Source organism: Tachysurus vachellii, chromosome 8 (assembly GCF_030014155.1).
Source record: "Tachysurus vachellii isolate PV-2020 chromosome 8, HZAU_Pvac_v1, whole genome shotgun sequence".
In the NCBI taxonomy this organism is placed as follows: Eukaryota; Metazoa; Chordata; class Actinopteri; order Siluriformes; family Bagridae; genus Tachysurus; species Tachysurus vachellii.
The window spans coordinates 14187590-14215535 of NC_083467.1; the positions used below are offsets into that span (position 1 = coordinate 14187590).

Sequence of the window (27946 nt, forward strand, 5' to 3'; positions counted from 1 at the left end):
GTGTGTATGTTTGTGCGTGTATGTGTGTGTTTGTGTGTGTGTATGTGTGTGTTTGTGTGTGTATGTGTGTGTTTGTGTGTGTATGTGTGTATGTATGTGTGTGTATGTATGTGTTTTTGCGTGTGTATGTGTGTATGTGTGTGTGTATGTGTGTGTGTATGTTTGTGTGTGTGTGTGTGTGTGTGTGTGTGTGTGTGTGTGTGTGTGTGTGTGTGTGTGTGTGTGCTGCTTTAGTGTGGTGCTGTTTTTAACAGAGAGGAAGGAGAAAGGAGGCATCGAGCAGCACATCAGCATCTGAAAGAAGCAGCATGTCGCCTCGAGCTGAACAGACCTACCACATGCACTCGCTGCAAGCTGTGTACACTGACTAAAACATTGCCATCTCTTTATCGTTGTATAAAATATATTTCTCCTTGATTTTAATTTTTTATTTTCTGCTCAATGGAGGCGGCCGTGATGAAGCTGCACGCGATGGCGGACGTTAACGGGAACAACGCTGTTATGGATGCGGAGCTCGAGGTGAAAAAGCTGCAGGAGCTCGTGCGCAAATTGGAGCGACAAAACGAGCAGCTAAGGACAAGGGCTGCAAATAACTACAGCCACAGCGGACATTTATTCCCAAACCAGAACTTCGCTGGAAACACGGCCAGTGGTCATGTTTATTCAGGAAACCACTGCCTTTCAGCTCAGCCCACACAATTGGAAGTACACAATAGAGATGAACAGTACGCGTGCTTTCAGGTTGAGAGCTTACTGCTGAACGAGCTGGAAATCTTAGACATCTTTTCTCTACTAAACATCGACCGAGAGTCTGAGGACAGCTGGTACTGCAACCCTGCTGCAACCCTTTCTGACATCTCACTAGTCTGCATTATTTGTTTGCATTCCAAATGTATCCAAGTCATAGCACTTCATTTTCACATTGTCTCAAATCAAGCTCATGCAGCTCTTCTGTTCTATTTGGTAGGAAACAGTGAGGGGGATTTTGGCATTGCTGACCCAATACTGTGATATTTGCAGTTATGTCCTAGTTAGCAGAGAAATGTGCAGGTCCTCTTGCAGCACTAGCACAAGTGATCTGGTAGATGTCTTTTGTTATAGCTGTGTACAGAACGAAACCCAGACTCAAAGCTTCTGCTGGAGAATATATATATATATATATATATTTATATATATATATATATATATATATATATATATATATATATTGACTTGCTTTAGGTGCTTGTCATGTGCATGACAATGGAAATATGTTTTATTGTAATGATTTGATGTCTTAGTCTTAATAAAGGTTGCATCCATGCGTTTATCCGGATGCACCCTTGCATAATATGATCTAGTGCTAATAATGACCTTTTTAACAAGTGTCACTTTTTAATACCTCATTTTTAAATGCTCTCATTGAGTTCCATCCTACATCATACATGAAGTGGAGACATTCTGTAACACACTCATAGAGTCGCATGCCAGCATGTTGACATTGTGGCTTATATCTTCAGGTTGTATGCATCTCCAAAAGCAAAGCTGTTCCCTCGGTCACCTCTCAGCCCTCTGCAGTGGTGTAGACATGTATTCGACAACCCTGGGCCTGAGGTGGAGTCAGCTAAGCGCACCTTATGCTATCGACTAGACCAGGGTACGGTATTCTTGATTTTACATTACAAACATTGAACCTACAGGAAAAGGAAAAGCTGGTTGTATGAGTAGACAGTGGCATGCAGTGTTTAAACAATTAAAAAAGCTAACATTTTTAGAGAATATTTGGAAATGTGTAAATGCTTTTCAGTTTGATTTCATTTGTTTTGAAACTCATTATCAGAGTTATATTAGTGAATAAAACTGCACATTTACCTTGAATTGGTATTGGTACATCAGAGAGCAATCATTAGCCTGTACAATAACATGGGAGGTTTTATGGTTTTAAAAAAGAGCATGACTAGTGAGAGAAATGTAATATAAGAACTGTAAGAAATGTAAAGTAATAAACTTGGATACTTGGGTAATACTTGCATATAATTACATGGTTATGAATAATATAATACTGCATGATGTGCTGAAATTAGACAAGTGTATGTTGCAAATACATCATGATTAGAGTGTATTTTAAGTCTTGTATGTTGCTCAGCATAATGCCTGGTGTGAGGCCATTTTATTCTAAGACATTGTACTATTGGACTTGCACTCATTTTAGAGCATTTACATCAGCATGTGTAACATTTTAAAATGGTTTCTGTCAGTGAAAACCCATATAATAAGTAATAATAATAATAATCCCTATAAATGTTAATATATTACTCTATGTCTAAAGCAGAGAAACCAAACTCTAAACCTTTTTCCTTTTCTTAACTCTCTTTCATCCTGAAATATCCGACAGTGTTTTGCAGCCATGGTGGAGAGGACGGTTACCATAGAGACTATGACTATATTAACCCTTTCGGCTAATCTGGACGGAAACAGTGTGCTAGCTACATTTCCACACTCAGCCTGGACAGGCACGGCATTACGATCAGTTTGGATGTGTGCATGTATAAATCTGAGATTTGTGTACAGAGGATTCTGCTGTTCAGCTTTGAGCTATTGTTGCTGTTGAAAGGCCAGATTGAGCAAAGGTTGGCTGTGCGCTGGAAGGTTATGAATACAGCTTTGTTTAGCCACTCTCTGAAAAAGCTTTGTTCTTTGTGGGTGGCTGTGAATGCTCGTTTTCATACAGACAGTGGCAAGGCTAATTTTTAGGTACAACAAAAGCACAGTGCTCTGTTGGCTGATTAGTGAATCAGATTTCTGTATGTAAAATGTGTGCTATTACATTTGAGCATTTTTCAGTTGAGTAATCAACAGAGATGTAAGGGCAGGAAAGTTATCCTCATTCCTTCAAAACAGTTAAATAAAAGCTAAACCTATGTGCCCCTAACCACAGCCCTGTTCACTTAATGTTCAGCTTAATGTTCTCATTTCTCACCTTTACATGAATGAAAGTATCCTCAACAAACTGAACACTAACTAATATAACTTCCATTCTTTTCTTAGCCAAACGATGGAGAGGAGCTCTTTCTGGCAGTTCACCATCCTTATCATACAGACCTTTAGATGGACTCTCCTTTTTAAGCACCTCAGTTAAATCTCTTACTAAACCTGCACTAACTGAACAAACAGGTAACACTATCACTACAGCTGTACTAACAGGCTCAGAAAGTAATAGAAATAATCATTTTATGCTTTAACTTTCTCTTTACGTACTGACAGTAGAAATACAGCATCGCATGCCATTTGTAATTTACAGGAACCTTTTTACATAATGGGTACATTTGAGGAAAATGGACAGATGGCAAAGCTCAGAGCATTACTGTGCTTATTGATTTGTGCTCTAAAAAAGATATCATATGACGTTCTGTACTACTCAGCATATTTCTGCCAGGCTTGGGGAAATGTGAGACTTATTGATTGGACCTGGTGACACCCTTTATGGAAGTAGCTCAATTGGAAAGCATTTATATGTTACACTATATTATATTTTATACTGTGTCATCAGAGACATAAACATAGACCTCAAATAAAATGATTTCTCATATTACTTTAACAAAGCATGATGGCCATATTATCACATTATCATCACCTGAGTTGAAATCTGGAAAATCCATTACAATGAATCATGTCTCATGTGTCTGTTGATCTAGTTCCATCCCCTCAATCCAGCCACTGCTCTCTCCAGTCACCTCCCATTGGGAGGAGTTGTGGTGACCTGGCCGAGAGATCGCCCTCATTCCTCTATCACTCGGCTACTCAAAGTAAGCCTCATCATACTCATTCATATTCCATTTTTCTATGAGGCACAACAGCTTAGCTACTTTGGAAGCTAAGAATCAGTAACAGAAGACATCTTAGCTAGTATAAAAGGCATGTAAAGTACTTTATTCAGTAGTAAGGTATTTGTGCTCATAGTCTAAATGTAGCCCAACTGACATAATGCCTACACACACAATGATGAAAGCTTATTCCAATAAGTGTAATAAGTGCTGGGCCATTAACATGATAAAAACTTTAAAACACCACAATGTCGAATGTTTACTACCACCAACAGCACATTTTTAATCTATTATTTCTATGCTTTCATTCCTCCATAAACTGATCAGAATCATGTTAAAAGGATCAGAATCATAAGAGATGGTGTAATTTTAATAAGCTTAACATGTTGTCAATTATCTCTATCTCTCTTTCTCACTATATGTTGATCTTCCTTTTCTCTCTTAAATCTCTTGGCTCTTTACTGAAAAAGTATAGACCTGTACCGTGCAAATTAAATCTATAGGCAAACCTAAGGAGTCCTTTTCAGGTGATCTGAGGTCAGTTGAGGCCAACTCATCACTGTTTTTCCACATAGTAGGCTACATTCCATTACCATAAGGATATTCCTGTTTACATAGCATCACCTTTATATGGATTTGACGTACTAGAAGTCCACTGAGCTTAAAAGTCTTTAAATTTGTCATAACACTGACAAAAGCAGTCGCTAAGGCAGAAATGGCAATTGGAATAAGCATTTTTAAATGTTTATGTAGGTTTATGTCAGTTGTCATAAAGGTGTCACATAGCCCTATTATAATCACCCTTAAGTAAATTGTTAACGGTTTAGTAAATACCTAGTTTGCTCCCAAACTTAATGCTATTTCTTCACTAGATTACAGTCGTCCACATGCTGCCGTCAGTCCACAGTCTTCCATGAACAATGAGTTCAACATCCCAGAGCTGGATGATGATTCAGTCTCTATGGACTACAAACTTCATGACATGACAGATGTCCAGGTCATGGCCCGGCTACAGGAGGAGAGTATGTACATTTTAACTCAATAATCAGCTTTAATATATAAATACACAAATATGTCAGAACAAGAAAGACAGTATATGAGGTTAAACCAGTATTTGGAGCCATCTTGAATGCCTGTTCATATATTCAGGTCTGCGTCAGGAGTACGCCACTACCTCGGCCACAGGTGCCCGCCGGAGCTCCAGCTTCTCTGTGCACTCAGGATTGTGTCGCCCAGAGCGGACTGATTTGAGGATGGAGGAAGATGAGGAGGATTTTGATGATTTGCCACCTCCCCAGCCACGGCTTTTTCGTACAGGGTCCATGCAGCGGAGTGTGTCCCACTCACACAACTTGTCAAGTCTCAGAGAGCCACGACGCTGCAGCTCCTCCAGCACACAGTACCTCAGCAGCCCTACTTCCAGCACAAGCAGCTACACAAGCACCGAAACACAGGGTTACCGCACCAGCACAGGTCAGCACTCGGTTACTGATATACTAATGGAAATTATTTTATTATAGAAGCTGAATAAAGCCCAGTGAAGGAATGTAGATGTAAAGCATATACATTCATGTGAAAAAATTAGGACACCCCATTAAATAAAATATTCAGCTCTTTATTAAGAAATGTCAACATATCAATTCCTGATCTTGTTTTCATTTGTGCTTGTGAATGAAAGTGAGGTAATTGCATGTAAACAAGAAAAAAATCACACTCTTTTCACTTATTAAACAAAAGAAATCAATAAAAAAAAGTTACGACACCCTTGCCCCCTTTCCACCAGAAAGAACTGGGTGCTGGTTCAGAGTGCTGGTTTGAAGTTGGTTCCACTGGCAAGCCTTCTAAGAACCGGTTTGCCTTTCCATGGGCTAGAGAGCCATCACAGAGCCAAGTCTTACATCACCGTATACAACGTTATAACAATGGCGGATGTTGCTTTACTGTTAATGCTCATGGCTTTCAAACGCTGGCGAATCCCAATTTAAAATGATTTAAAAATGGTGCTAATGACGTCCTCTTTTGTCTTGTTAGTCACAGTAACGACGCCCCCAGCCCCTAACGCAAGCGGTTCTAGACCAGCAGTGTTTTGGTGCTACTTAAGAACCACTTTTACTGGTTCAGAGCCAGTGCTTTGGGTGTCGAAAAAGAAAGAACTGATTTTAAATTAGTCTCTGGCTCTGAACCAGCACTCAAACTGCCTTGGTGGAAAAGGGGCACCTGTGTCTTTATAGCTAGTTTTTCTATGTTTGGCTGATATAACCTCAATGAGATGTTTCTTGTCGCCATCTTCCAGTTTCTGACATTGACTGGAAGAAAGGTTCCCCTCTTCAATGCAGAATTATTTCAGCTGTGTGATGTTTGAGGGGTTTCTTGCATGTGCAGTCCATTTCAAATCATCCCACAGGATCTCAATAGGATTTAGATCTGGACTTTGAATTGGCCATTCTACAATTCTCTGTTTTTTACATTTCAGTGAGTCCTTGGTGGATTTACTGGTATGTTATGTTTTAGGTCATTGTCATGATGCAAGGTTCCCTTCTGCTCTTCCGATTTTTGGATTTTCCAGACAGTGGAATCGCTGATTACAAATTATTTTGAGATCTTTTTATATCCCTTACGTCTGGTAAGGGATATAAAAAGATCTCAAAATAATTTGAATAATTTCATAAGCATCAACAATCTTTTGATCAATTTTTGAAGGCCTCATAGAGCTCTTTGGATCTCACCATAGTAACAAATAAGAGCAATATCACCATAGTAACAAATAAGAGCAAAACAAACTAAATATATAAATTATGTACTAAATATATAAAATATGTAAATAATGCAAGCCATCTTCAAAATGCTCTGTAATAATGTTCTAATAATGTTCACCTGATGTGATTCACCTGTAGGTATTTTTATCCAATTTATTCTATCCTTACATTAGATTTTATTAAATTACATTTTACAGATCTTTTTTTACAGGTTTTTTTGTTTAGTTATATTACTTTTGTTAACAAATTTTGTTAAAATGAATATCAAATGCCCATATGTTTAAGGCTTTCATTGGGTGTCCTATTTTTTTCACATGACATATTTATATATACAATTTGTTGTTGGTTTTTTTTAGTGTTATATACTGACTGGTTCTCTGTCTTAATCCTACATAAATTGTATGTTCACCCCCTAGGTGTACTGCTGCTGGTAGTGATATGAAAGTGGTGACTATTTGTGCACATACTGCATGCAAATACAGCCCATATGTTATGATGCTGGTCTTACAACCCCCCGCCCCCTACCCCCACCTACTGATCCTATATATCACTGAAAAGAGATCATAAAATCACCACTGACCAAATATTATTTGGATTGTGTATCATTCTCAGCATAGTGGCAGTATTGACACGGTGGAGGATTGATTGTGTGTGTGTATGTGTGTGTGTGTGTGTGTGTGTATGTGTGTGTGTGTGTGTGTGTGTGTGTGTGTGTGTGTGTGTGTGAGAGTTGTTGTTATGAGTGTATTGAATTATTGAGATTTTTAAACATCCTGACTGTGGCAGTCAAGTGTTCTTGGCCATGGGCTACAATCAGTATGCATACCTGCAGCATGCACTTGTAAGACAAGAGTAACTGATCAAACTGGCCTGTCTACAGTAAATATAAAGAATATACAGTATTGTACAGTAGCTCTTTTTAAATATAGCCACTACATGTCATTTGTGTCCAGTTTTACTGATTATGTGCGGTTGAATGGCAGTTTATGGCAGCCTTTGGCCTAGACAACATATGTTTTTCATATTACGCCAGATTGGGTGGGGTGGAACAGGACATTCTGGATGAGGTAGTAGGGGTGTGGGCTGTTTGTATAAAATATACTGTTTGTATATACAGTAAATATATATATAAATATACTGTTTGTGTATATATGTATATGTGTGTGTGTGTATATATATATATATATATATATATATATATATATATATATATATATATATATATTTTTTTTTTTTTTTTTTAATCTGGCAGGTGACAAAGTTAGTAATTGTTGCCATATTAAATGTTTTGGGTGTTTTTAGTTTAATAGTTAAGGTATTCCACTAGATGTTCTTTGTATGATGTACTTTCAGACATGCTGCGGAAAAGCATGCCAAATCTGATACGAGCTCCCAGCATGCTATCTGTGCCAAGTGTGACAAGTATTGCAGCTCCAGCCAGTCACACACCCTTCTCTTCATTTCAATCTTCACCATCAACCCTACGCAACAGTCAGAGCTTTGACTCTTCAAGCGGCCTTGCCAGGCTTCAGTCTGCAAGTAAGGCACAGAACCAAGCCTGTCTAAGAAGGCAACGCAACAGTATCACATACAGACAACATACAGACACAAGATATAACAAAATACAAAAGGAAACTCAAGCAAAAATGCAATCAGCTTAAAATCTAATAGTGAGATTCATAAGTTTCCGGTGTTTCATTTCTATGTCATTTAATGATAATAGGGAATAACAGAACTAAAAGCTTGATTACCAAATGTAGATGTCACTCACTGAACATCAAAATTATTGTGAATATACAAAAAGAATGTCAAATAGCGTGTGATGGATTTTATTTGCAAAAATACAGGCACATAGAATGTACTTTAATGGCACATTTAAATACATAAAACAGGTATTGAATTGTACTTAGAATACAATACAATTAATAAAATGCAGTTCATTACAATATATGTTATACTTTTATATAATATGATATAATTTACTCAGTTATTATATACCAAAACTTTGACCTGTATATTGCTTTAGCCCATAGTTTATATGTTCTGTAATGTCAGTTCCATCACCAGGTCAGCTGCAGCAGCGGGTACAGAGTATCGGCACCTTTTCCACTGCAACACGACAACCAGTGAAAGCCACTGCCTACGTCAGTCCTACCATACAGGGTCCCATCACAATGCCTTCATCTGTTAGTTTAAACTCACTCTCCAGCAATAGTGTTAGTAAACCCAATAAAGCCAGCGCTCCATCCTCTACAAGTCGCAGTGCTCTACCTCGACCAGCCTCCTTTATTGGCACAAGTGGGACAACACGGAGCAAGATCGCTCAGCCTGCACGCAGGTAAACACAGCCTCAAACAATCCATATTAGCTGGCTTAAATCCATATTTGACTATTGATAACATAAAGGCTAAATACCTACTAAATAATATTTTCAGCACATTTTACAGATCTATAATACAGCAATGCCTGTGTTGTTGTTTTTTATCAGCTTACTGACTCCTCCAAAGAGTATGGCATCCCTGAGTGCTCTGCGTGATTCAAGCTGGAGGGATGGATGTTATTGATGCTAGACATGCACTGATCTTCACAAACGGCCTACAGTGTTTAAGGCCCAGCTGGCTGGGTAAAGCTGTTGTTTAGAGGCAACAGAAAAAGAATAAAGTGTAATCATTGATATGTGATCATTGATGGTATAAGACAGTTAGCACAGCTAATTTCATTTATGCCATGTACATACAGAAATTGCAATATGCCCCAGTGACCAAAAACTTTGATTAGAAAATTATGCAAATGATTGTTTACATGTAAGATATTCCCCCATAATTAAAAAGAACTGTTTGTTATTTAATTCTTTATACTTACAGAAAACTGGTAATGTCAAGTACAACTTCATAAGACAGATATTGTTAGCTCATAGTGCCTCATGGTAAGTGTTTTAAGGTTTTACTGTAAGTTATTTCCTGACTGCCAAATGGCATTTTACTGTTCATTGTTTGAGAATTCTTAGACCAGTTAAGTTTCATTTCACAAACCACATCTAGTACAACTGAACTCAAACTGTTTCTAAGGAAGCACCTTGATGAGTACTTTAGTGTCAAAAACAAGATAACATTGAAACTGTGAATTTCAGTAACTAAAAATGGAAAGCTTGGCTTTGACACTATTACAAACAATTTAACACACTGATCTTGTTCTTTTAGCAAATTGGCTTTAAAAATGTAACATAAGTACAAATGCCTCTTAATGCGATTGCAACAAGCATTATTGTGTGTTTACAAGTTGCTCATGTTAAAGAGCGTTGCTGATGGATTGCACATCTTGGTAGAAACATGAAAGAAAATTCAAATAAGTGTATTTTAACATTAAAATAAAGGTTTTTCAGCTGTCCACTTGAACACTCTATATATTTGGTGTCTGAGGAATGCTACACTGTTTGTCTGTAGATGGCACTATGTCAAAGCCTTATATGTGGAATACACTTTATTTTGATCACTCCTTCTGAGTAGTACTAGGCAGGATATATTCAATCATAAGCAGGAAAATGAGGCAGAACAAGCGTATGTTCTCTGGGAAATATTTTTATAATGCCAATTCTGGAAGTTTGGTAAATTGTTTACAAGTTTACATATAGTTCATAGTTTTTAACAGTTTAAACAGGTATATGTGCAGCTGGAATCATATTGTAAGATGAATCTTTATTAAGTGTTAGTTGGAAAAAAATATTTCACAATGCAATGATCTAATAAATGTGACAACCTGGCATTATTTACATTTACATAGCTGCGAATGTCCTAGGAAGTAAATGGATTAGTGCTGGTATAAACACTACACAGGTGCATAAGCATTATTAGAAGTATATATAATCAATTGTACACTGCACTGCTATAAAAGATTCTGAGATCATGGTTATTCAGTTTAAAGGGGTGAGTTTCGTGAGTGCAGATGTGACAGGGAAGAATACTAAAGCAATGAAGGCTTGGATTTTAGGAGATTTAAGCTTTGGTTGTATGTGAGGACATACAGCTCTCTCTCGGTTCATGTACCATGTGATAATTCAGACGGATTGTTGCTTTTGACCTAAGGGAAATTTCCAAAAGAGATGTCAACATCCTTTTCAATATCTTTCTTCTTGTACTACTTGTGTTGTTGTGCTTTTCCCTGCCCCGTTATCATCTAATTATTAGCATTAGTCTAATCATCTAATGAAGTATTGGTACACCATCCTGAACCTGAGATAAAGATAATTTTGTACATCTGGGTTTGAGCTGTTTTTAAGGACTTTTATATCCAGCCTTTTGTTCAAAATGTACAATGAAAATGAGAGTCACATGGCATAGCAATAGCCATGACTGGCTGAACACAGCTTAAATGTAACCTTAATTTCTAACAGAGCAGATTTGTATTGGACAATCTCCATGGTGAATCCAAGACAGTGCAAAATCATCACTGACTGATATACAGCTACAAAAAGTAAGTGCTTCAACAAATTCTCTTTCGCTAATACATTTTTATTAAACAATTTTAAAAATGTTTTTAATGTGTGTCTTTTTTATTGAATAATATAAAAAATGTTTCAAACTGCTAATGCAACAGAATGGAACTGAAACATGTGACAAGTGTATTAATAATATTACGACATCAGAGCAGCTGACTTTTGTTATTGTTCATTGAAAAATAATGGTTCAGCAGGAACTGGAAGCAAGGAACCACGTGGACAAAAAGAAAAAATGCCAAGCAAAGCTCAAGAGGTGAGCTGTGTAGACAACTGAAAATTAAGGGGGAAATTAATAGTGAAGCGCAGATGTAAATTTAATACAAAACTTGTGTCTCCCAGGATGCTGTGATCAACATGAAGTCTATACATGACATCTCAAAACAGCTGGGCTTTGAGTGGCCAGTTCTTGCATATGAGCTGGGCTTCACAAGAACTGAAGTCAGGCAGTTTCACGCCACATCGAGGGAGAAGAGGGATCAGGCCAAGTGCATGTTGGAGTCCTGGTAGGTAAAACTAGTAACAGAATCTGTTACCTAACAACCTGTTATTGAAATTTGGAAGCTGTATTATTTTATGCAGGTGGTTTTATCTCACAGGTACGAGAGGTGTTGGGATAAGCCTAACAAGACTAAAATGCTGCAGGATGGACTAGAGCGTGCTGGGCGTAGAGACCTGGCTGAGAGACTGCGCTGTCTTCACTGGGGCCATCAGAAACTCAGCCGGAGGGTTGAACTGCCTAAAGCCTTCCCCTTTCTCATAACTGTTCACAAGACTATAGATAACAAGGAGGGACTGAGGAGAATTAACGAGCTTAATCGCAGTTACAACTAATATCATTGCTGGTAAAGAATAATACACAATTCAGCTCTTGGATGTTCTGGAGATTCCAAACAGAATGGGAATACTTTATAATTATGAGACCAAACTTAATTATGATTATTATTTTTTTTTTAAGATTTAAGGTTGTTAATTATATTTAAACACTGATTTACAGGTTGCAGTTTTAACTTTGCATAATTTTAGCTTTTGTATTGTGTTCTAAATATATTTAAAACAGTAATTTTACATATTAAGTTCCAGGATTTTACTAGATTATTTTAAACTCACTGGTAACTAAACAAGTAAATACACAAACCCAGGCCACGTGATAGTAATTAGGCTACAGCTATTTGTACAGCTATTTCCTATCCAATAACATTCGGTAAAAAGGCCACCACGTTGGTCGACTAAATTAACAATGCAATATCTATTTCTTACTATTGTTTCTATTGATTGAATAAAATGCCCGAATAACGATTGGTCGAGTCAACCAAACCCGATGACAGTGCTTATTGTGTGTAGCCAATCAGCATCGTGTGCTTCCATGTTGGATGTGTTGCCTTGACCCTGAAATACCCTCATGCTAGAGGTAAAATACAAACGCTCATGGGTTGCTTTTTTTTGTATTCCACTGTGAAGGTTGCGCGTTTTGAATAAACTACATTTATTTATACCCGAATCGTATATCAGACTCACACAAATATTAATACAGCAAGTAATATTAAGCTAATATTTTATTCCAATATATAATCAGGACAGTTATAGCTATCATATTTATAGACAAATGTATTACATTACAATAATTTTGCACATGACATTGAACAATGAAAGTCAATCATATGCTGGGTTTTTAAAGTAGTTAATACTGACTGGGAAAAGGATCATCGCCATATGCCATGTGACTCTCATTTTCTATAATAAATGATATGCGTTTGTTGTGCATACCTGGCAACCATGTTTGCGTTTGACGCTATCTAACGAGCAAGATGAGTCAACCGACAAGCGGCTCGTTTTTCTCGGCTATAATGAAAAATGTAATGCCGCCGTCACCAGAACCTCGTTTTGATTCGAATCATTTGGCTGCGCTGTAAGAAAAATAAACAGTGTCTCTTTCTAGCTTTGAGAGCTTGTTATAGTGTCACAGCTGGGAATGTGAATGAATGAGAAAGCTGAATCCTAAACCGGCGACAGCGGGGGGAATCGGTTCAGAGTCAGAATCTACAAATATTGTGGACGTTGTTGTTGTTGTTCTGAGATAACTGGATGTCGTATAAGCTCCAAATGGCTACAGTAAACTGTTTTAGTGGTCCGGAAGAGCTCGAGGATTTAAGCCATGCACGGAATTTGATGAGAGAACTTAAAATGTTTTACGACTCCCAACTTCTGGTTGATGTTGGTATTGAAGTGGAAGCAGGACAGGACACGTCAGGATGCTCCTCCATAACAGAGACACCGACGTTTTTCCAGTGTAACCGTAATATTTTGGCAGCAGCCAGTCCATATTTTAGGAGTATGTTTACAGGAGGACTGTACGAAAGCACTCAGAGTAAGATTACAATTCACGACGTGGACGCAGAGTCCATGGCGCTCATTGTCGATTACTGCTACACAGGCAAAGTGACCATCACTGAAGCCAACGTGCAAAAGCTCTATTCAGCTGCCAATATGCTGCAGGTGGAGTACATCAGACATGCCTGTGCTGATTTCATGACCAGAAGGCTGGACCTGTCTAACTGTACAGGGATCTTGAAATTTGCAGACACCTTTGACAACATGGACCTGAAAAGCAAAGCTCAAGCCTTCATAGCAAAGCACTTTGCTCAGCTCAGTGATAGTGAAAAGGAGCTGTGTGAACTGGACATGAGACAAATGAAAGAGATCCTCACTTTGGATTCCCTCGATATTGACTGCGAGAGGAAAGTGTGTGCGGTTGCAATACACTGGATCGAACATAATCTGCCTCTGGAAACGGAGGACGCGTTGCACATCCTTAAATGTGTCCGATGGTCACTGTTCACAGAGAAGGACCGGTTCTATTTAGACAGCCTTAAATCAAAGCCTTTTATTAAAAAACACCTTCCGAGTTTGCCAGATTTGGCTGGTACGGGAGAGAGCAGTGTGATTTCAATGAACAATACAAAACAGAGAATTGGTAAAAGCGCAAAAGAAATGGTCCTGTTTTTTGGCCGACCAAATGAACCGTTCATGTGTTATGATCCTTACACTGAAGAGATCTACTCCATGTCATCTCCTATCATAAATCTCAGCAATCAGAATTTTAAACGTTCTCCTATGGAAACATTTTTAGTCTGCGCCACGCCAGAAAACAACCTGTACATAGCCTCACACCTGTCAAAGCACTTCTGGGTGTATAATCCGTTGCTGAATTTCTGGCAGGAGCTGGCTGAAAGACTGCTCGGGAGAATGCATTCATATATTGGCTACCTCAGTGGGCACATGTACATTCTTGGTGGCAGGGACCCTGTATCTGATGGCAGGCTCAAGGAGGTTGAGTGCTATAGCATTCAGAGGAACCAGTGGATGTTTGTCGCCCCTTTGCCCCATTCCTTAGGCAAGATGCAAGTTGTGACAGTCAATGAGCAACTATATGTAGTGAACAAGAGAAGAATATTGTGCTACGAGCCCAAGAGAAACCATTGGCTTCAGCGTGGCTCTTTAAAACGCAACAAGCTCCACAAGGCCTGTGTCTTTCAGGATCAGATCATCTGCCTTTGTGATATCCCAGTAGTGAAAGTGTATAACCCAGTCCGGGGGGAATGGAGACGCATTGCAGACATACCCATCGATAGCAGTGCTCTCAACTACCAAGTGGTACAACACAAAAACAAACTGCTCCTGCTTACTCTTGCCATTGTCCATCACAACAAAAACAGGCTTGTCATACATGAGTATGATTCTTCTAGGGACACATGGAAAAACGTGGTCACCATGTTCGGGTCCTCGTTTGGCTCGATAAGTCTCTCTGCCCGCATTTATACAGCTTGCCTTAGTTCAGGACAGAATTTCATTACTGAGGAGGATGATGACAGTGGCTCCAGTGTAGACTGGGACTTTGGACTGACTGATGCGGATTCAGATTCTGGCAGCTCAAGCTCTTTTTCTGATGAGAATTGGTAGTCTGGAAATCTCAGTGTTTGTTCATGGCTGTTTTGTAGGAGACACAAAAAATGTCATCCTCCATCTGACGATAAGAACTGCAGAATTGTATGTGGCTGGCAATAAGTGACTTTGTTTTTGCTTTTACTTGAATTTACATGTTTTTTTTTTATAGTATTATTGAGTTAATAGGTACTGTGATAATGAACATCAGAAGATGATAAATTATTTTCTCAGATTAATATTGCCAATTTGGTGCTGTTACACTAATGAGTGTATTGTTTTCTCAACCTTTGAGAGATAAATACAAGTGTTAATATATTTTTGAGTTATTAAACACCTTATACATTTTAGTTTTATTTATTACATATTATAAGATGCATGTCTGTAGAAAGGATGCCTCATGTTTTCCCATGTCTGAGTTGTGTGTTGTTTCCTCCCACCTTCCTTCCAATACATTTCATTATGAAGGTTGTCGATGCTAATGCTAAGTGTGGAAGTGTTTGTGTATCCTCATATGAACTGCCAGCTCATCCACGGTGTATTCCTTCCTCCCTGATTACTCTGAGACCCAAAATGTTTCATTTCTGCAATGTAAACGTTTGTCCCTAATCAAGTTATTTAACAACTTCACACTTGTAACTTATTTATCTTGTGTGTGTGTGTGTGTGTGTGTGTGTGCGCGCGCGCGCGCGCGTGTTGTGTGTGATCCCCTGATTCCTGATTGGTCGGATGTGTTCTCGCGCTCGCTTCAGACGTCTCTTTGTGTTCTCGCGATACTTCACGGGAACTCGTACTGCTATGGCAGCTGGAGACGAAAACGCTAATCCTGATTCCGCTAGAGTTTGGGACAGAAACAGTCTCGCAAATGATTCGTTTCAAGACAGTTTCCAAACAAGGGTGTTTAAAATAATTGTCATCGGGGATTCGAATGTTGGAAAAACGTGTTTAACCTACAGGTTCTGTGAAGCTAAGTTTCTTAAAAACCCAGAAGCCACAATTGGAGTTGATTTCAGAGAAAAGACCCTGGAGCTGAATGGAGAAAATATCAAGGTAAGAAAGTCAGTTATATCGTGTGGTGTTTGTCCACACAACATGTTCTAACGGACAATTTGTTATTCCGTTATTATGCGGTTACTGTGTTATAACATCGTTATTACAACGTTATTACTCCTCAGTCGTGGTGTCTTTTACAGAATGTTCTAGACGTTACTGTGTGTTTACCTCTGAGTCTAACAATAACACGTTATTTAACACGACTTAATCAACTCCACTTATCTTACAGAGAATATAAAACTGGGTGATTTGGGCCCTGGAGATCATATTGTACATTGTTAAAGGTTTTCTGGCTAGTAGAAATAATTCAATTCAATTCAAATTCAGTTTTATTTGTATAGCGCTTTTAACAATGGACATTGTCTCAAAGCAGCTTTACAGAACATAAACATAGAACAAAATGTTAATATAAAGATTAATATAATACAAAAATTCAAGATTAATATTAGATATATTTAAATGTGTTTGTATTTATCCCCAATGAGCAAGTCTGAGGTGACTGTAGGGAGGAAAACCTCTTTTAGATGGCAAAGGAAGACACCTTGAGAGGAACCAAAGGACTCAAAGGGGAACCTCATCCTCATGTGGGTGTGATTGTAAATATACAGTCTGACAAATGTTGTATTTGTATTTGAGGAGATTGTTGTCAAGACCACATGGAGTTGGATCTCCTCTTTAGTATAGCAGAGTCTAACTGGAGTTGGTAAATCTCTCGATGAGTCAGGATTCTCACAGATTCGGCCGCATCTCAGTGGAGGTCCAACATCTTCGCTGCAAGGAAGACAGTCGGAGCTGGTACAATTTGTGGATGCCTCGGGACGGGTAGAAAGAGAGAAGCAGTGGATAGGAATTAACGTAGCTGCTGTTCAGAATATTAGCAAGCACTAGATGATAATGTGAAAATAACCTAGAATATATATTGAACACGTTAAACATGATTATATTGAAATATCTAATCATTTGAGTGTATTTTATGGTCGGGAAACCTCATTTTAAATGTTATTTAACTATCTGCTTTACACACCCTGACAAAAGTCTTGTTGCCTATCCAAGTTGTAGGAACAACAAATAATAACTTGATTTCTAGTTGATCATTTGGAATCAGAAGTGGCTTATATGAAAGGCAAAGGCCTCTAGATTACGCTTATTTTACCAAAATAAAATCTTATCATGCCTTGATTTTTAATTATTTAATTTGTTCAGAAAGGTCACAGATTAGAGCATCACCTGTGAGAAATACTGTAATTAACACATTCCCAGGTGTGTAGAAGAAGAACCATAGCACACCCAACCTTCATTTGAAATGCATCCGGACCTCTGACAAAGTGCTGATCATCAAGAGCCTGAAAACCAAGTCTCCTGCTGAGGTGGCAGACATCTTTAATGTATCTAAACGTCAAGTGGAGAGGATAAGAAAAAGAACTGAAGAAACCAGTGAAGTTTATGACAGACTCAGGTCAGGCAGACCCCGTAAGACAACTGTTCGAGAGGACCGTTTGTTGGTTCGACAGTCGAGGGCCAGCCCTTTTTCACCTGCAGCAGAGCTATATATCATCTGGTCACCAGAAACCAGCATTAAACAGAAGTCAACAAAAAATCGTATTGCATTTGCCAAGGCCTACAGCCTGCAGGAAGGATGGACTGTGGAAAAGTGGCAGAAGGTTGATTTTTCGAACTGCATCCCAGTCGTCACAAATACTGCAGAAGACCTATTGGAACCCGCATGAACCCAAGATTCACACAGAAAACAGTCAAGTTCGGTGGAGGAAAAATCACGGTTTGGGGTTACATTCAGTATGGGGCCGTGCGAGAGATCTGCAGAGTGGATGGCAACATCAACAGCCTGAAGTATCAAGACATTCTTGCTGCCCATTACATACCACAGAAGAGGGCAAATTCTTCAGCAGGATAGTGCTCTTTCTCATACTTCAGTCTCCACATCAAAGTTCCTGAAAGCAAAGAGGGTCAAGGTGCTCCAGGATTGGCCAACCCAGTCACCAGGCATGAACATTATTGAGCATGTCTGGGGTAAGATGAAGGAGGAGGCATTAAAGATGAAACTAAAGAATCTTGATGAACTCTGGGAGTCCTGCAAGAATGCTTTCTTTGCCATTCCAGATGACTTTATTAATGTTATTTGAGTCATTGCCGAGATTCAGTCCTCCAAGCTCATGGGAGTCATACACAATATTAATTCGTTTTCCACTGCACCATGACTTTATGTTCTGTACTGTACACTATTTCTGTTAAGTGACAAGACTTTTGTCTAAGTAAAGTCTGACCTTTCTGTCCTAATTAAAAATCAAGGCATGATAAGATTTTTTTTGGTAAAATAAGCGTAATCTTGAGGCCTTTGCCTTTCATATAAGCCACTTCTGATTCCAAATGATCAACTAGAAGTCAATTTATTATTTGTTGTTCCTACAACTTTTGTTGACAAGACTTGTCAGAGAGTGTATAGCAGACTCCAGTCATTTAATAGACTCATGTGTGTAAATGTAATCGGTATATAACAATGCAAATGCCTGACATTCTATAACAAATAAACAAATGAAGCACATACATTTTTTATTTCACTCAGACAGGTAAGGTTATGAGCTTTTAATGAACCTCCTTCATAGAAATGTATGCTACTTATCTAACTTCAGTAGTGACAGACAGTTTAAAAATTCCTTTGCCCTCATTACAAAGAAAAGCAAAGGTACTGTACTGTGGAGTCTTCCTGCAGCAGCATTACAGTTATGTTGATCACGTGCTGGCAACACAGTGCATAAAATCACACAGATACAGGTCGGTGCTTCAGCGTATATTCAGATCAAACATCACAGAGGGGAAAATGCACTCTAAAATAATTTAGATGTGACATGGATGTTGGTACCAGATGGACTGGTTTAAGTATTTCAGAACCTGCTCATATACTAGGAATTTCACACACAACATTCTCTATCAACAGTCTACACAGAATGGTGTGGGGGGAAAAAAAACATTAGATAACTGAATGGTTTTCAGCACATGGATATGTAGGTATACAGGTGATCCTGGAAAGTGGATGATGAGTGTACTTATGTGCCGTACCTCATACTACACACTCAATAAACAGCATATATCATCATTTAAAATCGATGGCATGACAATACTTGGTAACTGAACTCTGTTTGCTTTGTATACCGGAGCAGGAAGTGAAAAAATCTTTCTTTACCACTAGTTTTAGTCTTGACTAATGTGCGTTTAACAGTAGGCCCCAGTTTCCCCAACGCATTGAGTTGTCAATTGAAATCATCACAACAATGAAGGTCATGCTACCGTTTAACAGTGAGTTTGAGGTGTGATTATTTTAGGAATCTGATCCAAACAGTATGTTTGCTTTTAGTTGCAGATTTGGGACACAGCAGGACAGGAGCGATTCAGAAAGAGTATGGTGGATCATTACTACCGCAGCGTTCACGCTGTGATCTTTGTTTATGATGTAAGCAACCTGGCATCCTTCGAAAGTCTGCCCGAGTGGATTGAGGAGTGTAGGCGGCACTCAGTTCCTCTGAACGTGCCCCACATCTTAGTGGGGAACAAAAGTGACTTAGGAAGAGGAGAGGTTCCCACCTCACTGGCTCAGCGGCTAGCTGATAGCTATAATTTCCCCCTCTTTGAGACATCTGCCAAGGACCCTGCTGAGAAGGAGCATGTGGACGCCATTTTCCTCACCCTGGCCCACAAGCTGAAGAATCACAAGCCTCTGAGGCTGAAACAACTAAGTGGAAGCATTGCAACACCTCTAACCAGTGAGCAGGAAGAGAAGAAGCTCTGTTACTGCTGAAAGACTGTGGCCTTGTATAGCCCAGTTCAAATGATGATGATATGGAAAGATGGTCATGCTAGATTTTGAAAGTTTTGCTGTTCTTGAATGGAACGGAAAGGGCATACGTTATTAACTATGTGTAATTATCAAAGAAAAGCCAGTATTAATGCTTACCAATAAATCAGTACAGTGATTAAGAGGAACAACATGGCAGTATTAATGCAGCAAACAATTGCAAAAGAAAATGATCAAATTCTTACATTTCAGTTATATTTAAAATGCCTAATTAGCATGAAGAAAACATACTGTCAAGCATATTTGAGTTGCTCTGTGTGTGAAAATATTGTATTTGTGCTCATGTTGTTTGTTACTTAATGTTGTGAAAATTGATCTGAGCCATAATTCAGCAATTTTAAAGTGATATTTCAGGAGATCGAAAGGGAACCAGCTGAGTGTGTTAATTATTTGTTGATTAAACACTAGATATTACAGATATTTGAACACTTCATAATTCATAATCACTATTTTACATGAATGAGCTGCATCTGTTCAATGGTACTTAAGAAAATATGCTCTGATTATCTTGCATGATTGAAAACATGCTAACTATGGATTTGTGATTAATTACACTATTTCATAGAGTTAAACTGATGTCAGACAACACTAAATAGTGAAATTTAGCAGCTTGATCACAGTTGTATCAGTGAATAATACCATCTTGCTGGTTTTATGGTTTAGAATGAAGAATGCCATTAAAGTATTCTCAAAGCTTGCTCTTTACATGGATTATACTCACAGCGCAGCCTGATTAATGAACTAATCCCACCCACCAAGCGAATTAAAAAACCGCCTTATAGAATTGTAAGATTAAAAAAGAGCTAGTTTCTGTTCCACTAGGGGCAAAAATGAGCAATAACCTCAGAGACAAAAGGTACTGTCTTCCCAGATTTTTTTTCCCCCACATTTGTTCTGAGCTGTGTGAACCAAAATTCATTCATTCTTTAATTCATTCTTTAAAAGTCCATCTTGACCAATTTTTACCTTCTCACCCTAATCCTGAACAGCTGATAAGAAATAATCTGCCCACCAGAGGGAACTGTTTTTGTGTTATAGGCTTGTAATTGGTTGTGTTTGAAGAATGTGATGTTTTTGTGAATTGTTATTGATTGTTCAACTGAGAGATATAAGGCACTTTGGATGCAAATATGAACCTTAAAGGCAGCACGATTGGATCTGAACGTTAAGGTTTGTAATGTGACTGCACCTAGTAATTTCCTAAAATGATACCTCTGTTGCTGCTGATGTGATTTCATGTAACTACACAACAAACTTGTTTAAATCATTTATTTAAATGGATATAAAATCATTAGCACAAGGTCTCCTAGTTCATGTGAACACATGGTGTTATTTGAGAAAAATACATGATTCTGAATCCGAGTGTGAAAGCTTCTGTAATTCAATGAAAATAATCAGTTTTTGTCATTTTAGTGTTTTTAGTAATTTAAACAAAATGCTCTTTTTTGTATAACCCATGTTTTTTTTTGTCATGATTTATGCAATAAAACAGTCTTAAATGCCTTAGTGAATACATAAAATAAAATAAATTAAATAAATACTTCAATAGTTTCCCATTTATTTTGCTATTTCATTTGATGACAATTGGGAAGCATGAATATGATTATGTGTTATGTATCATATTCTTATGAATAATAAATACAAACATTGCATTAGAGTGGCTGTAGAAATAATATGTTACAGCGTTCAGTTAACAATGTCTGAATATAAGTAATAAAGTCGTTAATTTAATGAATAGGAATTTGTTGAAGATTAGAAATTTTTGTGTAAACATGTTCTAAAAAAAATATTCATTTAGTGAAAGCAGTGAAATGTGAGTCAGGTCCGCTCCATGGACAGTACAATTAATAAAAAAATACAACACAGATGAAAATATAGCTATGAAAAAGTGAAATAAAAGTAAACAATAAAAATATAAGAATAAAATATAAAAGATGTATACTGTGAAATTAAATATAGAATGAAAAATAGTGTGCATGAAAGTAAACTGTAGTCTTAAATATTGAGATACACAGGGATGTACAAAAGGCAATGTGCATATGTGCATTATACTGTAGTCTTAAATATAAAGATACACAGGAATGTGCAAGAGGCAATGTGCAAACAGGTTGACACTTTCAGTATGTCAATGTGAGGTAGTGAATGATGGATATCTTACTGATAATGTGAATATTAAGTGGAGACGCTGAGATAAAGATGATGCTGAGAAGCTGGTTTTGAGTTTAGGAGCCTGATGGCCTGGGGAAGAAACTCCTCCTAAGTCTCTCGGTTTTTGCCATCTGGCTACGGAAACACTTACTAGATGGCAGCAAAGTGAAAAGATGGTTACTGGGGTGGATTGAGTCCTTGACGATTTTAACAGCTCTGTTTTTGCAGCGTTTGAGGTAGATATCCTGCACAGATGAGAGAGCAGACCCTGTGATGCGCTCAGCTAAGCGCACAACTCTCTGCAGGGCTTAGACTGGAGCTGTTCCCATACCACACTGAGACACACTGAGACAATACACTTTCTATGGCCCCTGAAAAGAAAGTTTTCAGGATTGCAGGTGAGACCCTGAATTTTCTCAGCTGTCGCAGATGGTACAGTCTTTGCCTGGCTTTATTAACCTGTGTTTGAATGTGGGTAGTCCAAGTCAGGTCCTCGGAGATGTTTACGCCGAGGTACTTGAAGCTGCTCACCCTCTCCACAGGGGTCCCGCTGATCATAAGAGGAGTATAGGGCTGCTGCTGTCTCTTCCTGAAGTCAACAATCAGCTCTTTAGTTTTGCTCACATTCAGAGAGAGACAATTGTCCTGGCACCATGATGTTAATTTCTCTACCTCATCCAAGTATGCGATCTCATTATTGTTGTGAATGAGGCCCAGAACCACAGTATCATCAGCAAATTTGATAATAGATGTGGAGCTGTGGGAAGATATGCAGTCATGTGTGTAGAGAGAGTAGAGCAGGGGACTCAGGACACAGCCTTGTGGGGCTCCTATGTTCAGGGTGATGGAGTTGGAGGTGTACTGGCCTACTTTCACCACTTGAGGTCTGAGAGTGAGGAAATCAAGAATCCAGTTGCAGAGTGAAGAATTCAGGCCGAGGTCCATGAGTTTAGAAGCCAGCTTGATGGGGACTATAGTATTGAAAGCTGAGCTATAGTCGTATAGTATAATAAATAGCAGCCTTACATAGTTCCTATTATTGCTGTCAATGTGTGTGAGAGAAGAGTGCAGGATGTGAGAGATGGCATCATCAGTGGATCTGTTGGGGCGATAAGCAAACTGAAGAGGGTCCAAAGTATCCGGGATGGAGGAGCAGATGAGGTTTTTAACCAGTCCCTCGAAGACCTTCATGACTATTGATGTGAGGGCAACTGGAATATAGTCATTCAGACAAGAGGGCTTATTGTTGTTAGGCACAGTGATGATGACAGTTTTTTTGAAGGAGGTGGGAACCACCGATGTAGCAAGAGACTCATTAAAAATGGATGTAAACAAACCAGCGAGCTGATCAGCGCAGGACCGCAGAATACGACCAGAAATCCCATCAGGTCCGGCTGCTTTCCTGACGTTCACTCGCTTTAGAGCCCTCCGATCACACGGCGATCACATGATTATCGCTGCTCTGACTGCTGCTTCCTGACGCGCTGATCGGCAGACTCGCGCTGCTTAGATTGCTTTCAAAACGGCCGTAGAAAGTATTTAGCTCGTCAGCCAGCGACGGATCTGCTCTCACCTCTGCAGAGGATTTATTTCCAAAGGCACAGATGGTCCTTAGTCCTTGCCACATGCGTCGGGAGTCATTTAGCTGGAAATGTGACTCTATGCGTTCCCTGTATCAGTATGACATAATAGATCAGAGTTTCATCTTTCATTTTCTGATATTTACAGCTAAATGTGCAGATCAACACAGACACGGATATTAGACAACCAATTCAGTTTAGTTAAAAGCTGCTTACATTCGTCCATGCAAGTACTAAAACCAGCGTGTAATTGTTTATTTTGACCACCAGATGTCGCTACAAACTCAACATTTACAACAAACATCTCACATCTTTGGACCCGTTTTACTAAAGTTTTATTAATGCTTTTCACAGAGTGTTATGCAAAATTGACCACATCCTCTGCATGTGTTGTGTTGGTAAATTTTACAGCTCTGTATTTAAAAAGGTGACTGTATATAACCTACAGCAGCAGTTCTCAAAGGATTTGTTCTTGTTACAATTGAGGGAATCGGGTGTTGACATGAAGAATAAAAAGCTTTATGGATGAAATAAACAGGCTATATAAAAATACTATGGATGAATAAATCAGAGAAACATTTACTAAAAAAACCGCGTTGTAAAGTTGCTTGTTTAGCCTTTAGGTGTCCCTCAGAGGGTCAGATGAAGAAGGTGAAGGTGCTAAATAAAGAGTGGGTGATGAAAATGGGAAATGATTCAAGTACACTAATGGTATAAGCATGGTTATAAATAAATAGGAACTGTGTAAAAGTCATGTGCTTGTGCTGTTTACAAACACATGGTTTAACAGGGATGACGCCAATCGGTGTAACTGAATCGGAAAGCTAAAAGAAGCATGGCGACCTATTGCATTAGGTTTAATAGTAAGGTCTAAATGCTAGGGTGTGTGTCGCTCATTAGTACAGCAGAAGCCTATGCAGCATGGCACGTAGCCACGAGCGCTGCTGCGCTGACTCCGCCCCAGGACACGCCCCGGACACGCCCCCTGGAGCATACAGGGAATATTTAAAAGCAAAGTCGCGGTCCTCAGTCATGAGAGAGAGAACGAACCTTTTACGATACACACATTCGGAATAATTTAGGCTTGTGCTGGGATACGACACCGGAATGAAGTCACCAAAGATGAAGTGTCAGAGTAAATGTAAGTTTTCCTTCATGGTTGAGAAACAGCTTGTTTACCTGTACAGGTAAATCCTGAGAAACAGCTTGTTTACCTGTACAGGTAAATCCTGAAGGTTTGTGTTTGTGTCATACTGCAGAATGTCACGTTTATAATGCGACTCTTTCAGGCTTCCCTGAGGGTGACGACGACCTGAACGCGGTCCTGTGCGAGTTCGACGCAGTCATTGAGGATTTCAAGTCGCCTTTAGAGAAGAGACATTTCCGATATGACGAACACTTAAAGACCATGAAGAGGCGGAGCAGCGCGAGCGTCAGCGACAGCGGCATCAGCGACTCAGACAGTGAGTGTGTGTGTTTGTGTGTGTGAGAGAGATGTACTGTAGAGAGTGAGAGAGGGAGAGATGTACAGTGAGAGAGAGAGGGAGAGATCTGGAGAGAGAGGGAGAGAAAGGGGAAGAGATGTAGAGAGAGAGATGTACAGTGAGAGAGAGAGGGAGATATGTACAGAGAGAGAGAGAGAGAGAGAGAGAGAGAGATCTGGAGAGAGAGCGAGAGAAGGGGAGAGATGTAGAGAGAGATAGAGAGAGAGATGTACAGTGAGAGAGAGAGGGAGGGATGTAGAGAGAGAAAGAGAGAGAGATCTGGAGAGAGAGGGAGAGAGAGAGAGCGAGAGAGGGGGAGAGATGTAGAGAGAGATAGAGAGAGAGATGTACAGTGAGAGAGAGAGGGAGGGATGTAGAGAGAGAAAGAGAGAGAGAGAGAGAGAGAGAGAGAGAGCTGGGATAATAATCATATTCGATATGATCAAGATCACTAATACTACACGAAGGACATCGGGATCATGTCATGTGTCTAATAGTAGTGACTTCTTAAAGTCACATGCTTTATAAAGCCCCAAACTTGCATCTATATGTATGGTTATGAACTCTGGCACTAAACTGTAAAGGCACATGACGTGACAAGGCTGCATCTGATCTGTGTCAAATTTAAACTCTTTATGTGGCATGTATCTCTCTCTCACTCACTCACTCACTCACTCACACAGACACACACACGCACACACACACACACACGCACACGCACATACACACAAACACACAAACACACACACACACACACACACAGATTTCACAGATTTGTCTAAGCAGCAAGTCGGGAGGATTTCTGAAACCTGACAGGGTTAATTTGGCAATGCTGATACATCTCTGATACATGGAAAGTAATGTGCAATGTAAGGAGCCATAAAACAAAGTATTTATTTAATGCATAACCTTACAAAAAGACAAAGTGTATCTGGGACAAAACTTTATAATGTTTCTCTGCAGTTGCATTTATTGTCTAGAACATTCCTAACATGGGTTTTAAATGTGTCAAATATAGATACTGACTAAACTCCAGGCGTTGATATGAAGTATTTTCCGTTTATGATCCTTACAGAGTCCACAAGTGTTTAGTAACATTGAACTGGAGGGAGGTCACGCTAGATAAAAGCATTTACCAAATGACTTTAGCTATAGCTAAAGAGTCTTCTATAGCTTCATAACCAAATAGGTTCTACAATAAATATGCACACATTTCTGAGCCACATTCCTTCATGTAAATTAATGAATATTATTTGCATTAAATAAACTTTTCATCACATTACATCCTTGAGAATGTAGTCAAATTTTGTGACTGAGCAAAATATCTCTTGGCAAAATCAAAGCCATCGCTATGTCACTCTCAGTTCTTCACTACACAGCGTGGAATGCAGGTGATCTGTGCTTCTTTGGTGCTTCTGTTTTAAAGCTGTGGTGCGAATGAGAGAGAAAACACTGTGTTCACAACACAGCGGTGCTCAGGACTCGGTGGAGCCTAACACACAGGATCAAAACCCAACGCACCGCACACTTCCTGTAGCAACATGCCTGTGTGTGCACTCTGAGCAGGGATAAGAATAGATAAACATGAAGTTACGTGAGTGCTGTCTCTCACACTGAAAAGACCTCGCTCACTGGGGCCTTTGACTTTCAGTTATCTTACATGTGGATGGGATTCTTAAAGGTGATGGACAGGAAGGAATTGCAGTCGAATGTTTTTGGTCACTCTCATGCTCTCTGTCTCTCTGGAACAGGTGCAGAGTCTCTAAACAGAAACAGCTTCAGCTTTAGCGACGAGAGGCTCAACTCTCCCGTGTTCTTGCCTTCACCAACCAGCCCTTCAGTAACATCTCCCAAACGTGAGTGCCTAAATGTTTCCATTTGTCCAGTGTTTCTGATTCAGACTGACTTTATGAATAAATAGAGCAAGTAAATTGTCATTTTTATTTAGTTCCAATTTAAGAACAGGTGATATATAAACGCATATTATATTTTGACTCATTCGATGATATGCTCATTACAGCAAAACTTGGTGACACAAAGGAACTGGAAGATTTCATCGCTGACCTTGATAAGACGTTAGCAAGTAAGTGATTCAATGCTAAATGAGGGCGTCTCAGAGATGAAACGTGTGTTTAATATACGGAATGAACACTGTAAATTTCAGTAAGGGGAAAGGCTTCGTGGAAAGCTTTGCACTGTTGCACTGTACATGTTGTTTTGTTTTGCCACTCAGACCTGAATGGCACAGTTACAGAATGATAGACAGTTGAGGTTTTGTAAGACCACAATCATGATTGTTTATTCAAAACAAACCTCGAAAAACCTTTACAGCTAATAACCATTGGAGCTTCACTAACTGTGCCCTCTGTGTACTTTCTTCTCTAGGCATGTGACCTGAAAGAGCAAGCAGTCACGGCACCAACACCATGATGACGACATCTCTCTGTTACATTCGTAAACACCTACACTATATGGACTCATTGCGCTTCCTCTGGAAGAATTTGATCTGGAAGATTATTTAAATGGCTTTTTATAGAAATTATTATTTGTAAGAATTTGTAATAATGTAGAGCTGGTTAATGTAAATTTTATCAGTCTTTTGTGAATATATATTTTTGTATTTTTATGTAAATAGTATTTGTTTAAAAGTCTATCCCTTTCTTATAAGAAGCTTTTGCATTAAAGATATTGCATTATTAATTAAGCTTAACAGAAATGCACACTTAATTCAAAACTGGAAAGCATCATTAAGTGTACTTAATATGACTACCTGAAATTAAAATGAAAAACTGTGACTTTAAAGTGTATCCTTGTGTGTTG

The 27946-nt window shown here is 38.9% G+C and overlaps 5 protein-coding genes across 6 annotated transcripts; all 5 read left to right on the forward strand.

Annotated features, from left to right (window-relative positions):
- Positions 1–271: 271 nt before the first annotated feature.
- On the forward strand, positions 272–9922 carry slain1a (SLAIN motif family, member 1a). 2 transcript variants are annotated; one of them, XM_060877312.1, is made up of 9 exons: positions 272–824; positions 1500–1636; positions 3028–3153; positions 3675–3785; positions 4676–4825; positions 4953–5276; positions 7913–8098; positions 8615–8897; positions 9048–9922. In XM_060877312.1, exons 1-9 carry the CDS (start codon positions 442–444, stop codon positions 9121–9123), a joined length of 1776 nt encoding a protein of 591 aa, XP_060733295.1. In that variant the 5' UTR covers positions 272–441; the 3' UTR covers positions 9124–9922. The 2 variants fall into 2 exon arrangements, with proteins under 2 accessions (XP_060733295.1, XP_060733296.1); XM_060877313.1 differs by lacking the exon at positions 3028–3153.
- Positions 9923–11251: 1329 nt separating this feature from the next.
- wu:fc50b12 (uncharacterized protein LOC103911624 homolog) lies at positions 11252–12447 on the forward strand. Its single transcript, XM_060877314.1, has 3 exons — positions 11252–11307; positions 11394–11557; positions 11651–12447. Exons 1-3 carry the CDS (start codon positions 11287–11289, stop codon positions 11883–11885), a joined length of 420 nt encoding a protein of 139 aa, XP_060733297.1. The 5' UTR covers positions 11252–11286; the 3' UTR covers positions 11886–12447.
- Positions 12448–12859: 412 nt separating this feature from the next.
- Positions 12860–15105, forward strand: kbtbd7 (kelch repeat and BTB (POZ) domain containing 7). Its single transcript, XM_060877315.1, has one exon. It carries the CDS (start codon positions 13137–13139, stop codon positions 15009–15011), a length of 1875 nt encoding a protein of 624 aa, XP_060733298.1. The 5' UTR covers positions 12860–13136; the 3' UTR covers positions 15012–15105.
- Positions 15106–15775: 670 nt separating this feature from the next.
- Positions 15776–21443, forward strand: zgc:101559 (Ras-related protein Rab-33B-like). The gene is made up of 2 exons (XM_060876413.1): positions 15776–16043; positions 19417–21443. Exons 1-2 carry the CDS (start codon positions 15792–15794, stop codon positions 19855–19857), a joined length of 693 nt encoding a protein of 230 aa, XP_060732396.1. The 5' UTR covers positions 15776–15791; the 3' UTR covers positions 19858–21443.
- A 3185-nt stretch (positions 21444–24628) lies between these two features.
- rgcc (regulator of cell cycle) lies at positions 24629–27928 on the forward strand. Its single transcript, XM_060876414.1, has 5 exons — positions 24629–24783; positions 24932–25105; positions 26878–26982; positions 27147–27209; positions 27512–27928. The coding sequence occupies exons 1-5, from the start codon at positions 24750–24752 to the stop codon at positions 27517–27519; spliced, it is 384 nt and encodes a 127-aa protein (XP_060732397.1). The 5' UTR covers positions 24629–24749; the 3' UTR covers positions 27520–27928.
- The last annotated feature ends 18 nt before the right edge of the window (positions 27929–27946 follow it).